The 16,802-nt window shown below is 33.8% G+C and overlaps 1 protein-coding gene across 1 annotated transcript in view; it reads right to left on the bottom strand.

Moving 5' to 3' along the window:
- The window catches only part of scro (scarecrow), a 125,715-nt gene that overhangs the window by 66,068 nt on the left and 42,845 nt on the right, over positions 1 to 16,802 (bottom strand). Inside the window, exon 5 of the mRNA XM_072536535.1 lies at positions 10,430 to 10,525. Coding sequence (XP_072392636.1) covers positions 10,430 to 10,525 — 96 coding nt within the window. The remainder of the gene's footprint in view (positions 1 to 10,429; positions 10,526 to 16,802) is intronic.

The raw sequence follows: 16,802 nt of genomic DNA, 5'->3' as shown, positions 1-16,802 counted from the left end.
ATGATGCTTAACTGTTTTTACTCCGCTTTCCCACAGTCCGCCAAAATGTGGAGAATAGGGAGGTATGAAGGACCACGAAATATTATTCTTTAGCAAGGATTCTCTTATCGCGGGAGTGTGCTGCTCTAAAAATTTGCTTAACAATTTTAACTCCGAACTAGCTGCTATAAAATTGGTTCCATTGTCGGAGACCATCTTTTGAGGCTTGCCTCTTCGCGCAATAAATCTTTTAAAGGCCAACAGAAATGATTCCTTAGACAGTTCTGTAACTAATTCTAAATGTATGGCCTTCGTACAAAAACAAATAAAAAGACACATGTAACTCTTTATTAGTTTACAACCTCGACCCTTTCTATCGCGAATTAAGAAAGGGCCCGCATAATCTACACCTGTTACAATAAATGGTGGGCCACCTGCGAGACGCTGGGCAGGTAGGTCACCCATTATTGGCTGAATGGATTTAGATTTTAATCTAAAACATTTTACACATTTGTGTACGGTACGTCGCGCTAAATTTCTTCCTGATAACGGCCAGAAAGTTTCTCTTATAGTTGCAAGTAAAAGCTGAGGACCAGCATGCATAAGATCCTTGTGAAAATGATTAAATATTAACGACGTAACTATATGATCTGCCGCTAAAATGATGGGATGTTTTTTGTCATACGTAAACTCGGAATGCTTTAAACGCCCGCCTACTCTCATGATGCCCTGATTATCAAGAAATGGAGATAAATTGATGAGTTTGCTGTTTTTATCTAAAGATCCCTTTTGGTTCAAATGCTTTATTTCATTAGAAAATGACTGTGATTGACACAGTTTTAGAATACGATTAAATGCAGAATGTATTTCATCCAAAGAAAGGGGTTCAGAAGTTCTTTCCTTATTTTTACACATGCGAATGAATCTGAACACATATGCAGCGGTTCTTTTTAAACGTAAAATATTAGAGAAGCGCTCAAATGAAAATACTTCCGTATTCTGTGTTTCATCAAGTTTATTCGTAAAAACCTTTATGTTTTTCCTTGTTTCGCTTGTTTCAGTAGGGACAACTTGTAAATTTGGCCATTTATCTGAATCTTGCACGATCCACTCCGGTCCATGCCACCACAAGTTACACTCCATTATTTTATCTGGTTCCACGCCTCTGGACACTAGATCTGCAGGATTATCCTTGCCTGGCACATGACGCCACTGCGCAAACGAAGTGGTTTCCTGGATCTCTGCTACGCGGTTACTAACAAACGTCTTCAATGCATTGGCTGCTGTTTTCAACCAACTAAGTACTATCGATGAATCTGTCCAGAGGTAACACGTATCGAATTGCACATTTAATGAATTTTTGACCTTATTGGTCAAACGCGATAAAATTACTGCTCCACAGAGCTCTAAACGCGGCAAGGTAACTGGCTTTAAGGGCGCAACCTTGCTTTTTGCACATAATAAGAATGAATACGACCTGCCTAACGAATCGGTAGATTTAATGAATATGCAAGCACCGTACGCCTTTTCTGAGGAGTCGCAAAATCCATGAAGTTCTAGTTTGACCTTACTAGAACATATAACATGCCGAGGTATTTTTAAATTGTTTAAGATTCCTAATTTATTCCTAAACTGTAAATAATTATTTGCTAAATGCTCCGGTATGGGATCATCCCATGAAAGACGCTCGAGCCATAGTTGTTGTAACATAATTTTCGCTATGATGGTACACGCACTTAATAGACCCAAGGGATCAAAAATTTGAGCTATGTCCGATAATAAAGTTCGCTTTGTGATTATATGGCCTAGAGATGAACTTATACTATAAAACATAGTATCTGATTGCGGTGAGTACAATAATCCCAAAGTTTTCGCCTTCTCGTTTTCACCGAATTGAATAACGGAACCCGTAGTTGAATTATCCGGTATATCTCTTAATATTTCAGGATCATTTGAATAGAATTTACGCAGTGTAAATCCTCCGCCTTTGAGGACCTCAAAAAGTTGTTTACATGCTTCGCGCGCTTTCTGTTTTGAATCAAAACCTGTCAAAAGGTCGTCCACATAAAAATCGGATTTAATAATGCTAGCAATGTTAGGATTTTTAGCTTCTTGCTCCTCTGCCAATGTCATTAGACATTTAATCGCTAAGTAAGAAGAGCATTTCATACCGTACGTAACTGTTTGTAACTGAAATATTTCAATCGGTTCTTCCGGATTATTTCGCCATAAGATACATTGTAAGGATTTTTGATCATCTGCAACCAATACCTGACGGTACATTTTTTCTATATCCGCACTAACTACATATAAGTGTGTTCTAAAACGCAATAAAATGGAGAGTAAATCATTTTGTAAGGTTGGTCCGGCCATTTGAATACTATTTAATGAAATGCCGTTTGTAGTTGGCGCACTACAATCGAACACAACGCGCAAACGTGTCGTCAAAGAATTTTCCTTTAATACTGGATGATGTGGCATAAAATAAAATGTATTATTTACCCTAAAGTCTGTTGCCGCTTCCGTAATTCTGCATAAACCTTTCATATGTCCTAACTCTTTATATTCCTGGATGAATTCGCTATAAAGAGTTTTAAGATTGGCATCTTTATTCAATTTACGCTCGAGATTTAAAAATCTATTTTTTGCTTGACGAAATGAATCACCGAGTGAACTTATCGGTTCTTTGAATGGCAATGATACTATGAATTTGCCTGTCGCGTCGCGTTTCACCGTATCTTCGAAATGTTTTTCGCATGCAATTTCTTCGCCCGAGAGTGCAGGTTTTCCATTGAAAACCTCTTCAAGTTCCCAGAACTTACTTAGCTGTTCTGTAACTTCGATTGTGTTTGTGAAATTACACTTAGTTATTCGCTTTTCTGATGCTTTGTTTTGGCTGATATACGGCCCTGCTATGATCCAGCCAAACATTGTTTCCTGCATGAATGGTTTATTTTTACCTAAACTAATTCTGTTTGCGCCCAGTATTTGCCAAAATAGATCACTTCCTATCAACAATTCGACCCTTTGTGGTTTATGAAAATAATTATCCGCTAATTTTAAATGTTTAGGTATCTGCAAATCGCTAATGTTTATTTCAGATGCCGGCACGCACCCCATAATTTCTGGTATTACGAAACAATTTAAAGTTTTATGAAAAGTTATATCGCTACGCGACTGTATATTTATTTCGCATTTGAATCGAACGGGAGATGCAATATTATTTATGCCCATGACTGATGTGTTCGCGCTTGTCGTTTTTAATCTAAGTTTATCGCATAAATTTTCGGTTATGAATGAGCTTTGTGAACCGCAATCTAACAAAGCTCGCACTATGTATGCCTTACCTTGGCCGTCAAAAATATTAACTAATACTGTGGACAGTATAGTTTGATCTGCAGCGCTAACTGCCGAAACTGACAAATTGGTAGTGTTTAAACTACCTTGTATATTATCTGCAGATCGTATATCGCTCGCGTTTTCTACCGGTTGATGTGCTAAAGCTGCGTTCTGTTCGCTTGACCTATCTGGATGCAATAACGTATGATGTTTTGACGCACATTTCTTGCATATTGATTGTCTACACCGCTTATAGAAATGTCCAGGTTTAAGACAATTCGTGCAAAGATTGACCTGTCTTACTTTATCAAACCTGTCCCTAGATGAAAGTTTTGAAAATTCGCCGCATTGATAAATGGTGTGTTCCCTTTTGCAAATAGGGCAACACTGTGTATTATCCGATTTATTTAAAGTTCCCTGTGATGAATATAGACCGCGAATGTTATGTGAATATTTCGTATTCCGTGAATACGCGCCCGCCTGAGAAATATTTCGTGTATTTTGCTTTTCAGCTTGATTTACCTCAAGAGATTCTAAGAGGTCCGCCCTTGATTTTAAAAACGTTTTAAAATCATCAAAACTAGGAATTTCATTATGTGTTTTGCTATTCTCCCATGCGCGTAAAGTCGATGTATCGAACTTACAAGAAATAATATGAATAAGGAGTATGTCCCACGAATCAGTAGGTAGCCCTAGCTGCTTTAACGCGTATAAATGCTTCGAAAAAATGTCAACTAATTGCCGCAATCTATTAGATGACTCTTTATGTATTGGCTCTATATTAAATAAGGCATTAACATGATTGGAAATTAATAATCTCTTATTATCGTACCTTTCCCTAATTAATTTCCACGCAACTGCATAGTTTTCGGCGGTAAACTCTAATGTTCGTATGACCTGCGCCGCACCGCCCTGTAATGAACTTCGTAAATAATGAAAACGCCTTATGTTGTCTAAGTACTCATTTCTGTTAACTAAAGATTCAAAAAGATCTGCAAAATCTAACCAATTATTATAATTACCATCAAATTTTGGTAACTCGATAGGTTTAAGCTCAATACAATGCCCTGTATATGAATTCTTAGAGCGCTCACTTGCTTTATCGCTTTCTATACAAGCTACTTGTTGATTATCGCGAATGATTTTTCGCGCTACCGCTAATTGTGAATAATATTTGTTATAGAATTCTTCGCGTTCCGTATATTCATCCTCTAATAATTCAAATTGAACCGTATTTTCTATTTGCCCCTGAACGTCATCGAATTCGCCCTGTAAATGTTCTATATTATTTACCATTTCAATAGCCTGTAATACTTCTAAATCTGAAATCGTTTCACCCTTAGTTATTTTATCATTTAACGCTAATATAAATTTCGAAAATATTGTGAGTTTGCATTTAAAACCGCCCCTTTTTCGCTTTAAATTCTCCATAATTTTATAATGAATTATACAGTAAACAGAAACAGAATATAAATCGCTAGATATTCGACCCTAACGTTCTCAGAATTATCACATGTGCAGAATAAAGATACAAGACTGATAAATAAAAGGAAATGTGAAATGGATATGCTCACCAAAATATTGTATGTTTATTCTAACAGCCCTAGCCTCCTGGCGCCAAGGATATTCCTCAACTCGTATAATAGGTCTTCACAGATTTCAAACCCACAGTTGTCCAATTATGTAACTGTCTTAAGATTAACGTTCGACAGTCTATAACGCGCTCGGGCCACTATGAATGCACTATTTCGCCCGCTAATTTGATGACACAAATATGAGTTCGGAATTCGGTGAATTTACACTGTTTCAACACAAAATTTTGATGATTCGGCTCGAATAGACCATGGATTTGCTTGATATGCACTTCGCTTGTGCCGCTGGTTAATAATCAAACTCCGTGCGAAAACAAAACTGACTTTATTTTGAATTACACAATACATGAATATATAAACGCTTATTAAGTATTATGTCCGCTCGCTCTGAATGCTGTGTCACCGATCTCGTCTCGTATTTGAGTGCTGTCTTCTTTGGGGTGCCTTAAGGGACTCGCCTTATCTTCACATATGGCACAATATATATCCCTACGCCACTATGTTGCCGGATTGTAAAAATGCATACAATAAACTTGAATTAGATAGAGGCGTGAACAGCTATAAATATTTAAAATTTGGACATGTGAGCAGATACACTTTCGTCCGGAATATCGTAATGAGTTCAGTTTTACCTTAAATTTTTACCTGAAGAAATAACACTTTCGTCCAAGTCAATATTTTTGCATATACACTTTCGTCCAGGGGTCGAGCTCCGCAGGGATCAATCCCATAATTAAGAAAAAGTTGTCGTACTGCGTTATAAAATTTATTATCTTAGATTAGTGAATTTCATTTACAACTTACAATATAAATAGCAAATAATAATAAACTTACTTAAAAACTAAAATAATGGGATGTATGTATATTTGACATATTCCAGCCTAGTAATAGTTTTTTCAATCCAATTTTCTATTTTATTTTTCAAAAATTTCTCACGAGCTACAGTTTTGTTATTAGGTCTGTTACATTTATGAATACTTTGAATTCTAATGTAGAATCTCATTTTGATATTGATTGATAGCCTCTAAAACACGAATATATTCGGATGGTATGTATTAAAGGATTTATGTAAATGTGAATGGAAAGATTCACATGCATTGGTTGTTCTCGTAGTTTCTGATGATTTTCAGCCCAGAGTATCGATGGAAATGTTGAGTTTTCATCAACATGTGTCTCAACTAAATAATCAACAAAAGAATTTAGTTCGACACTCTCGGGCATCTCGATCAGATCAAAAACTAAACAATCACCGACATCTTGGTAATCTAGAATAAGAATATGTACCAAAGCAATGACCAATCCATTTTCCCACTTCAGTTCTATTTTTGTAATCATTTGTTAAGCCAAGTTCTTGAATTTTACGCCACCAAGAATGCGAAAGATGGAATCTACATCTGATTATTTTAGATTGACCCCAAACTGATTTAACAGCCTTACGAATTGATTTTTCAAAATCAATGACAATATCTTTTGGAAGAAAATTTAAAGTTAGCTCTGAACATTTGGTCCTTATCAAATTGAAACATGTTTCATATGTAGATGATAATTTATCTGGCAATAAACAAAATACTAGTGGAATGTAGTGGCCATTGTAGTATCCATGAATTGTAAACATTTGATAATAGAATTTTGGGCAATATTTAAATGTACTATCCATAAATATTCTAGAACACTTACATAAATGTCTGAGATTTGTCTCACAAGATATAATAGTCAATTTTGCCCTTTTATCATTTACCAATAAAAAGTTTTCATTTCTAGACGTGATGATAGGGTACTCTAATTTTTCCAATGATTCTAGTACTTCTTCTAACGTTTTTGGTAAAACTGGGAGTAATTTTCTTCTTCTTACATTATAAATACTTCGTTTCACTGATTTCACATTCATAATAGTTAAATTGGTATTTTCTTCTTCACTTAAAACGCGAAGTAAAATTTTCCTGGGTTGAGTACTTATATCTTCTGCAGCTTTACGCTTAACTGCTACTCTTACAAACTGGTGTTGAATGAAGTTGGCCTTCAGACTTTCATGAGAATGATTTAAGTTTTGTCAAGAAATTACTACATCATCCCCAATTGTGTATACGGCAGCGTTACAACCTTTGGTACAACATCTCCAGCGTGATTCCCCACTTTTTAACTTTTTCGGCAAAATTGAATTTATTAGTTATTCACGAATAAAAGAGGTGCTCCTTCTTTCGTTGCACTTTTTTTCACCACCATATGTTTGTCAAAATTCTCCATAACGTTTCAAGAATACGTGATTTTCATAATACAATTCAAGACTATAGCAATATAAACACTTTGAGAATATTTTCACAAATGAATAAACTCGAAGATTCGTACATATTTATATATTAAATATTAATTGCTTCTTCGAAAAGCATTACGAAAATTTACCTGACACTTTGGACGAACTTGTATACCTCAATTTTAGGGGCTTGGACGAAAATGTATACCTTCTTTTATGACATTCATTATTTTGGACGAAAGTGTAATCGCCGGGACATGTCACAAACCAGTGCAAAAGTTCCCAGGTGTTATGTATTCAGTGTGGTCAAACTAAAACTGATAATCATACTTGCGATAAAGCTATATATTGTATACATTGTAAAAATAATGATCATTTGACAATATCGAAAAGTATAATGATTGAACAAAAAACTACTTTTTTAGAAGCAAAAAATTTGTGAACACTCATTTTCTAGTCTTATGAATCAAAATTCTTTTTATTTACTTGAAAATAATGAACAAGAATTTCCTATACCTACTTCCAAAAAGAAATAAAAATTCTACTTCAACTCATTTAGGCGCAGATACCTATAAACTTCATTTTCTAACATTTCCCCAATTGAATAATAGCTCAGATGTGTCCACAGGAAAGAAAAGGAAACCAAACTCTCCTATCACACAATCTCCAATACATAAACCTTTTTTTCCTTTTACATTCGGACCTAGCCAGCATTTACCGGCTAACCCACATAAACCAAATTGACACAATGTAGAAAATAAAAACCAATTATCAAAAAGTGTAACAACTTTTGTAATTAACATTTTAAAAAATATTCGTTCAGTAGAAGATATAAAAATGTTAGAGACAATAATCACTGGTTTGGAAGACGTTTTAAAAATAAGTCAGTGGAATGTTAGATCTATTATGTTAAATAAATGCAGTTTAATGCAATATTTAAACAATAAAACAATCGATAGTGTGCTCATTAGTGAAACGTGGTTAAAAAAGACTCTCAATATTCTTTTAATTGTTATAATCTTATTAAAAGAGACCGGGACGATGGCTATGGAGGCATAGCTATTATAATGCCGAAATAGAAGTCTGTGGCATCAAAATTAAATTTGAAACAATTGAACTAAGTTTTCTATCATGTACAAACCTCCTAAATCTAAAAGCACATTAAATGATGGGACAAACATTCTCACAGGCCCATTAATTTTAGGTGGAGATTTCAATGCTCATCATACAATTTGGGAATCTATACCTGAAGCAATTATCACGAAAAGTAAATGAAATATAAGGAAGGCTAATTGGTCCGTGTTCGAAATCTCAGCGGAGTAATTTTTCAATAACTATCACCAAATAGAAGATATACGCGTGGTCAAAATTATCGCACTACTTGAATGTTGCCACCTCTAACTATAATAACAGCTCGAATCTTTAACTATTTTGTAAATTTGTTGTAAATTTTGGAAGGTTTGTGGGGGGAAAATTTCTACTAAGAATACGCCATTTAAACAGGTTCTGAATATGTTCTATTCAGCCACGTGGTCAAGCATTATATATTAGCAAACAATTAAGTACATCAAATGAAACTACATGTTCTACAATGATCTCCAATACATAAATATATGTATTAAGGGCAGGTCTAGGTACAGTGAACAGAATGGGCATCGTAAGCTATACCTCCCCAAAACAGGAGACTTCTTCTGGCAAATGGGTGTCTTAGAGAAATACATGTTTAGACAAATATTTCAGCTGTCTTTCCATCTGGTGCTCGAAATTCAATTCTCGTCTCGTCTGTAAACAGGACGTGCTTTCAATCATGTTAATTCCATCCTAATTGTCTGGCAAATCTTAAACAACTAATACAGTGTTGTCTGGCGAGAAGAGGTTCGCCTTCGATTATTCAAATTTGCTTTGTTTAGACGTCTTTTAACTGTACGATCAGAAATATCGACATGGCTTCTCTAACTAAATCGTTTATGCTTAGGATGATAGAAGTTATGTTTCTCAGAAGTTACTTTCAGCTCTTTAGCTCTATGTCTAGCTTTTATAGTCATCTTGTGTGTTGTAGTCTGCCGAAAACGTTGCAACGACTTGTTGGTCTTTATATGATGTTGGTCTAAAACACGGACCGCTTAACGGTGTCTTGTAAATAAAGCAATTGTCTGGACAGCTTCATTTTCAGTTAGATGCCTCGGTCTGTCGATGCTCAATAGAACAAAAGGTTTATATTTTGAAATAGCGTAAAATATTAACGTAATCTTAAGCTGTACGAAGTAGGTACTGTTTCTCTAAGGAACAATCAACGAAAAATGGAAAACAAGAATTTCACTAACTGAAGAAATTTGAGCAAAAACATATAATTAAAAAATTGTATAAGTTAATATTGGATTTAGTTCTGCTTATCGTTCTATAAAGCCAAACTACTTTGATTGCTGTTATTTTTTATTTGTCATTTGTCAACAATATAAGCGGTGGTGCGATAATGTTGTTCAGGAATATATATTATAAATAGCATTATAATAATATATTAGAATGATTGCCATAATATAGATGTTTCTTAAAAGAATCTCAATTCACTCGATTATTCCGTCAAGAAAATTTACACAAAAAAACTAATAAATTTTCAATTATTGCTACCTCAATAATCGTAAAAAAATCAATTATTATTATAGCAACTATAGGTATCTAGGGCTGGACGCGTGAGCGTTTTCCTATTTCCTTTCACACCCGCTCGCGAATATTTAATTTCACTCACCCACGTGAGTCCTAAATTGAGTCCCGCTCACGAACACTTGATTCACGCGTAGCTTACAAATCACGTGATATAAAATGCATGAAATAAGTGTAACAAAAATTTAATGCAAATTTAAATATAAAAATCGATGTACGTTGGAGCATTTTTCTTTAAATCCGATAGTTGATTATTTTCTGGCCTTTGGAACTGTATTTATGCATACAATTTTGAAAACAGTAAAACTACAAACTATAAACCCAAATCGTAATTGGTATTAAAATTAATATAGATATATACTTCTATGCTTTCTGTGCTTTTCCGAGTTTGACTCCGCGTTGAATAATTATGATTTTGAGAAAAACCATTGTTTTGACGACGTTTCGGCAAGGTGTCACTTGCCATTGTCAACTCAGGTAGAAAGTGTGAAAAAATATTTTGTGTAAATGAGTTGTAAAAACCATATAATTACGAAACATTGTAAAAAATATAAAGTTGTTGGATTAAAAAAAAATTTAAGTTAAAAAATTTAATGTAGATTCTTACTTGAGTTGGTGTTAAATGTATTAAGGATGCTAGATGCTCTCTTTCTGGTGCTGATAGGTATTTTTGTTGCTTGAACCGCCTCTCCAATTCGTAAACCTATATAAGAAAAACAATAAATTCATTAATTATAACGTAATCTACTTTAAACATAAATAGTTTTGTTTATTTCCTTAAAAATTGTCATGGATTTACGAGTCCTAACAACTAAATGTTCGGACAAACCAAAATTTATTAAAAACGTTCATCTTCACGATCTTTCTTATTGAACCAAAGAACGAGATCAATAATAGAGTAAACTCTATCATTAATAACAAAATATTGAAATATTTCGGTCTCTATAAACTTTGAATTGCAGCGTTGGCGGCAAAATAAACGAAAATGCTACATAACATCATGACAACTAATGTTCGGACATTTCAAAAAATTACTATTTTAATATGGGGTTACATCGTCACGCGCATTTAGAACCGCGGCAATCCTGTCTGGCTTTGTTCGTACTGATTTACACAAGTCTGGGTTAAAACTATCCCATAATTTACATAATTTATTTTTCAAATCAGCGACGGTTCTCTAAGGATCATTACGCATTTTCTGTTTCATCTTATGCCAGAATGTCTCCAAAACATTAAGGTTTGGACTGTTCGAAAGCCATACGAGAACTTTGATATTATTGTATCCAAACCATTTTTCAGTTGTTTTAGCTGTATGCCATGTAGCACCGTCCTGCTGGAATATAAAATTCAAATCCTCGTAGAGATCATGAGCACTTGGTACAAGACTATTTTTCAAAAATTTTGATACTTTGCTACATTAATTGTGCCTTCCACCACCTCATATCTTTCTAGACCCGCTAATGATAGGCATCATCAAATCATGGTTTCTTTGGGAAACTTTACAGTTCTTTTGAGGGAGGCAATCTTTCTGGAATGCTTCATTTTACTTCTGATAACCCGTTTTCGAAAGTTTACCACGCAAACATCAAATTTCAACTCATTACTGAATATCACTCTGAACCAGTCATCAACGGTTCATGAAAACTGTAAGCAAGCGCTTCAATTGGACAAGATCTAGGATTTCATGGACCGTTGATGACTGGTCCAGAGTCATATTCAGTGACGAATCGAAATTTGGTGTTTGCGTGGGAGACTTTTGAAAACGAGTTAACGAGAAATCCTGAAAATTATAGAGGCATTAGTCTAATGAATAGTACATTAAAATTGTTAACGGCAGTGATAAAAGATAAAATCGAGGAAAAAGCGGACATCGAACATGGCAGATGAACAACAAGGCTTCCGGAAGGACCGCAGTAAAATACATCTTAAATTTATTACAAGCTGAACAAATAGACCATCAGATAATAAGGACAATTAATAAAATTAACAAGAACCACAAGACCAGAGTTATAATGCCAACAGGGGAAACAGAATGCATAGAACCAAAAGGAGAAATCCGCCAAGGAGACTCGCTCAGCCCATTGTTATTCAATATGGTGATGAATAAAATAATTCACGAAGTAAGAAAACGACACGGATACCACATGGGAGTGCATAAAATCACGATACTATGCTATGCCGATTATGCAGTAGTAATTGCTGATAACGAAGATGACCTACTTCAATATCACAGCAAACTTAATATGAGAATATCAGTAGAAAAAACTAAATATATAGTGATCAGTAATGAGCCGCGTAGATGCAAACTAGAAATAGACGGCAAAATTGTAGAACAAGTAATGAAATTCAATTACCTAGGAGTAGAGATCACTAGTGACAGGGATATAAGAACAGAGACGACAAGGCAAGCATCAAAAGCGGCAAGAGTAAGTGGTTGCCTCCGAGAAACCATATGGAGAAACAAATATCTGACCACGGAAAGCAAAATGAAAGTATACAAGACAACAGTAAGACCAATCCTAAGATATGCAGCGGAGACAAGGACCCATACAAGAAAGACGAAACAACAAATCAACAATATCGAAATGAAAGTATTAAGATCAATAACGGGCATATCATTAAGAGACAGACAAACCAACAGAAGTATACGCGAACAATGCAATATTAACAGGTGGATAAAAACAAGAAAAAAAAACTGGAACGAACATGTAAACCGAATGGGACCAGATAGATTAGCGAACATCTGTAAAAACAACAAGCCGTATAGCAGAAGACCCGTTGAAAAGCCGCCAAAAAGGTGAAAAGATAATGTACAGTCAACAACGACTGAAACAGAACAAGAGGCAGACAAACAGGACTAATCCTAGTCGCACGAACAAGAAAAAGAAGAAGAAGAGTTATCAGAAGTAAAAATAAAGCATTCCATAAAGATTGACTCAAAAGAACTGTGAAGTTTCCCAAAGGAATTATGATTTAGGGTGCATGTCATCAGCGGGTCTAGGAAGATATGAGATAATAGTCCAGACCTTAATTTTATTGAGACATTGTGGCATAAGATGAAACATAAATTGCATAATGATCCTCAGAGAACTGTCGCCGATTTGAAGAGAAAATTAGGTGAATTATGAGATAGTTTTAACCCTGACTTGTGTAAATCCTTAGTACGAACAAGCCAACGCTGCAATTTAAAGTTTTTCAAGACCGAACCATTTCAATACTTTGTTTTGATTTGATTTTGATAGAGTTTAATGTATTGTTGGTCTCGTTCTTTGGTTTAATAAGCAAAGTTGTGAAAATGAACATTTCCAATAAATTTTCGTTTGTCCGAACATTTAGTTGTTAGGGCTCGAAGAACAGTGTCCCAAAAGCTGAGGACTCATTAAGAAATATTGGTATTTTAATATTTGTAAGAAATATTGACTAAAAGTAATCTTTGTAAAAAAATACATTCAATATTTTCAATAAAAGAGATTCGACTTCAAATAAATAATCACTGATTGTATGTATTAGATAAAAAATGATCAAAACCTTGATGGCTATTAAAACTGGGATATGATTTGCTTTCTCTCGCTGTGGTATAGAAAGTACTATTATCACCGCGAGGATTACTAATAAAGTGAAAAGGGAACATAAAAGAATATAATTTACGAACTAAACTGCTTTTTGCTCTAATTATTTTTTTAACAAAATCATCTTGTTCAACTGTATGAACTGTATATGAACCTACATTTGTTCAAAGGTGGAAGAGATAGTCGTCTATTTCAGAGATTTGTTTTTTTTTATTTAGGCACATTACTTTTTTTCTTCAACGATGAGTATTATACTGTTGGAATATTATCATTACATATCTTTCTAGGTCAGACTATTCTAAGTGTTCTAAGTTCTGTAATCCTATTAATGTCGGTTCCATTTTTTGTTTCTACATCCACTCATTTGTGGTGTCTATGAGGAGAATGGATTTCCTGCAAATATGAAGGTTAGCTGCCAATTTATTGAATAAGCAGTCCTCGATCAAACAGCAGCGATACTGGCGGGTGTAGTGTATAATCAGACCGCTTGCATTAACACGTCGCATGCTTAAAGCATAACGATATGCTATTTATATGTGCTGAGAGTAGTATTTTTTTTAATCGTTATAACTGTTATTGGTTTCTTGTTGGCAGAATTCATTTATAAAGTTTTTGCTAAATTCTGTCTTTTTTTAACGCGTGCCACTCATAAGCATCGTCAGCACTAGATCATTAATGTTTCATCCATATGCTAAGAGACTCACATGTGCGTCTTTGATTTTTAAATTGCATAAAGTCATTATTGTCAGAAGAAACATTCACTGGAAATTTTAATAGAAAACATATTACAATAATAATATTAATAATTACAAATTATTATCATTATGAAACTGTACAAAAAAATTTCCAACACAAAAGCCCGGTTTTCCAGACCAGAAGCTGCACTCAAATATCGTGTCTTTTCTTAAATTATTTTTTGAACATACCTTACATCTTTTTCCCTTTATCCGACCTTTAATATCAACATATAAAATTTTTGAAATGTTGTGCTTGTCTGTTGTTTGTACGCTGGAGTAACCAATACTATTTCAGAATTTTTAAAAGATGTCTTATAATTTCTAAACGATATTCATATAAAATCATTTTTCTACCAGTGTATGGAGCATAACTTTTGTACAAATAATAGGAATTTAATAACAAAACTTGAAATATGTGAATACCTATTTTTTTATACCATCTGAGCTTCTTTCGCTCACATGGATAGTAAGCGAGCATTTGATCTTTGCGATCAACAGCACTCATAAACTCATTATATTTGGATATAGGTAGAGGTTTTATTTTAATTTGATTTCTTTTGTTTTCAGTTTCGATAAGATCATGTTTAGTTTATCTTACATTAGTTCTAAAACTACTTTTTCAGAGTGGCCTTTTCCACCTGCAGAGTCATAACGTGCTGTATATAATTTCATACAAAGCGCTAAGCCGTTGGGTTCTGCCAACACATACAATTTAAGTCCGTATTTGTGACGTTTGCTTTTCATATATACTTGACAACTAAAAAGCATGGTAACCTATTATGTAGGTACGGAATTCGAATGAACTTTTATTTGGCCCATTGGAGAAAAGAAACATTAGACAATCAATTTCGTTTTAAACGAAAATTGCAATTTTAGATCGCTTAGGAAATGAAGAAGGATCTACGGCAATCGGAAAACATTTTAATTTAGACGAATCAACTGTAAGAGCAATTAAGAAGAATGAAGTTGCTATAAGAAAATCTATAATTTCTGGTACAAAATTAAGCGCCAAATTTTTATCTTACTCAAGGGATGTATTATTAGAAAGAACAGAAAGAGCCATCGCAATTTTGATTGAGGAACTAATTCAAAGAAGAATTCCTGTAAGTGAGGATTCCAAGAAAAAGCTCTTCAGTTTTATGAGTTAATGAAACAGTCAGAGCCACCAACTTTCATTTCCCAAGCTAGTAAAGAATTTTCAGCCAGCAAAGGATGGCTAATTGGGTTTATAAAAAGAAATGCATTTCATAATATCAAGATCACAGGAGAGAGTGCTACAGCAAATAAAGCAGCAGCAAAAATATTTCCACAGAAGCTAGCGAAAATTATTGAAGATGGGGACTACTGTGCCGGACGTATACAAACTCATCACTAAATAGCCCCCCATAAAATTATTAGACCCTCGGAGATATAGTAAACTGAACACCGGCATCCTTTGGAGATTGGTAAACTCATCACCAGGATTTTTGTCTGGTTTCTAATCGAAAGATTGTCTCTTACCTGTTATACTTCTCGTTTATGTGATAATTTAATAAATTCAGAAATTATTTTAAGCAAGTTGTTTTAAAATTTAACTGAGATATTATCTGCCAATCTAAATGGTTTTGAGATCTAAAAATTTAGTTACATAGGATTTCGATAGTGAACTTTAAGATGAAAATATTTGTCAACATGTGCTATTTTTGTTTATATCGTCTCAACTTCGTTATTTGATTTTCATTGCATTTTTATATTTCTCATTGAATTCTCGAGATAATTTGTTAAGCATACATTCGGTCTAAGTCTTACTGTTTTGGCGTTATTTGACTATCTGGAAAATAATAGACGATTTTGGACAGGAAGTAAATATAAAATGTCTAAAAAATAGGAAAAGCTAAAAACTTGAGTGTGCTATTAGTGCATTGAAGTCGAAGGAAACAACTTTTTACACGTGCAAAGCTTTACATTTTAATGCATCATTGGCGGAAATTTTTAAATTTGAAGTAATCAGCAATGCATTTATTGTGACAGATTACATCAAAATGCTTAAGTACAGTTTCCTGTACTTTATCTTTTAATGACTTGTACAAAGATCCCACAATTAGAGTGCTTTTAAAAGCAATTTTTTTACATTTTTTGGTGAGTTTTCGCCATTATTTGTAGGAGTCAGATGAGTTGTTCATTTCATTTTATAAACGTCATGACAACTAACCTCAATTAGTGTAAGATACAAAATAATTTTTATTCTGTAATTTGTACTAATTTTGTTTATTGTAACACCATGATGATGCAAATAAAGATTTTCGAAAGCTTGGTAGACTAAAAAGAGTACTTCTTTGTTCTATCTTCAGCTGCACACCCAAATAGTTGTGTTTTGTAGTCTAACTGATCAGCGTTGACTACAAGTGTTTATCGCTTTTTCAGTGTAATATATATATATATATATATATTATATATTATTGACTCCAACCCATCCAAAACAGTTATATATATATATATATATATATATATATATATATATATATATATATATATATATATATATATATATATATATATATATATATATATATATATTCCAAGTCCAATTAAGTCGGTACCATATGGAAAATTTTTTTATTTTTAGTTTTATGAAAAAAAATTTATTCTCTAGTTCTGAATGATCTAGAACTTCAATCATCAGAATCAGATATTA

Source organism: Diabrotica undecimpunctata, chromosome 6, assembly GCF_040954645.1.
Source record: "Diabrotica undecimpunctata isolate CICGRU chromosome 6, icDiaUnde3, whole genome shotgun sequence".
In the NCBI taxonomy this organism is placed as follows: Eukaryota; Metazoa; Arthropoda; class Insecta; order Coleoptera; family Chrysomelidae; genus Diabrotica; species Diabrotica undecimpunctata.
This window is presented reverse-complemented; position numbering and strand designations above follow the sequence as displayed.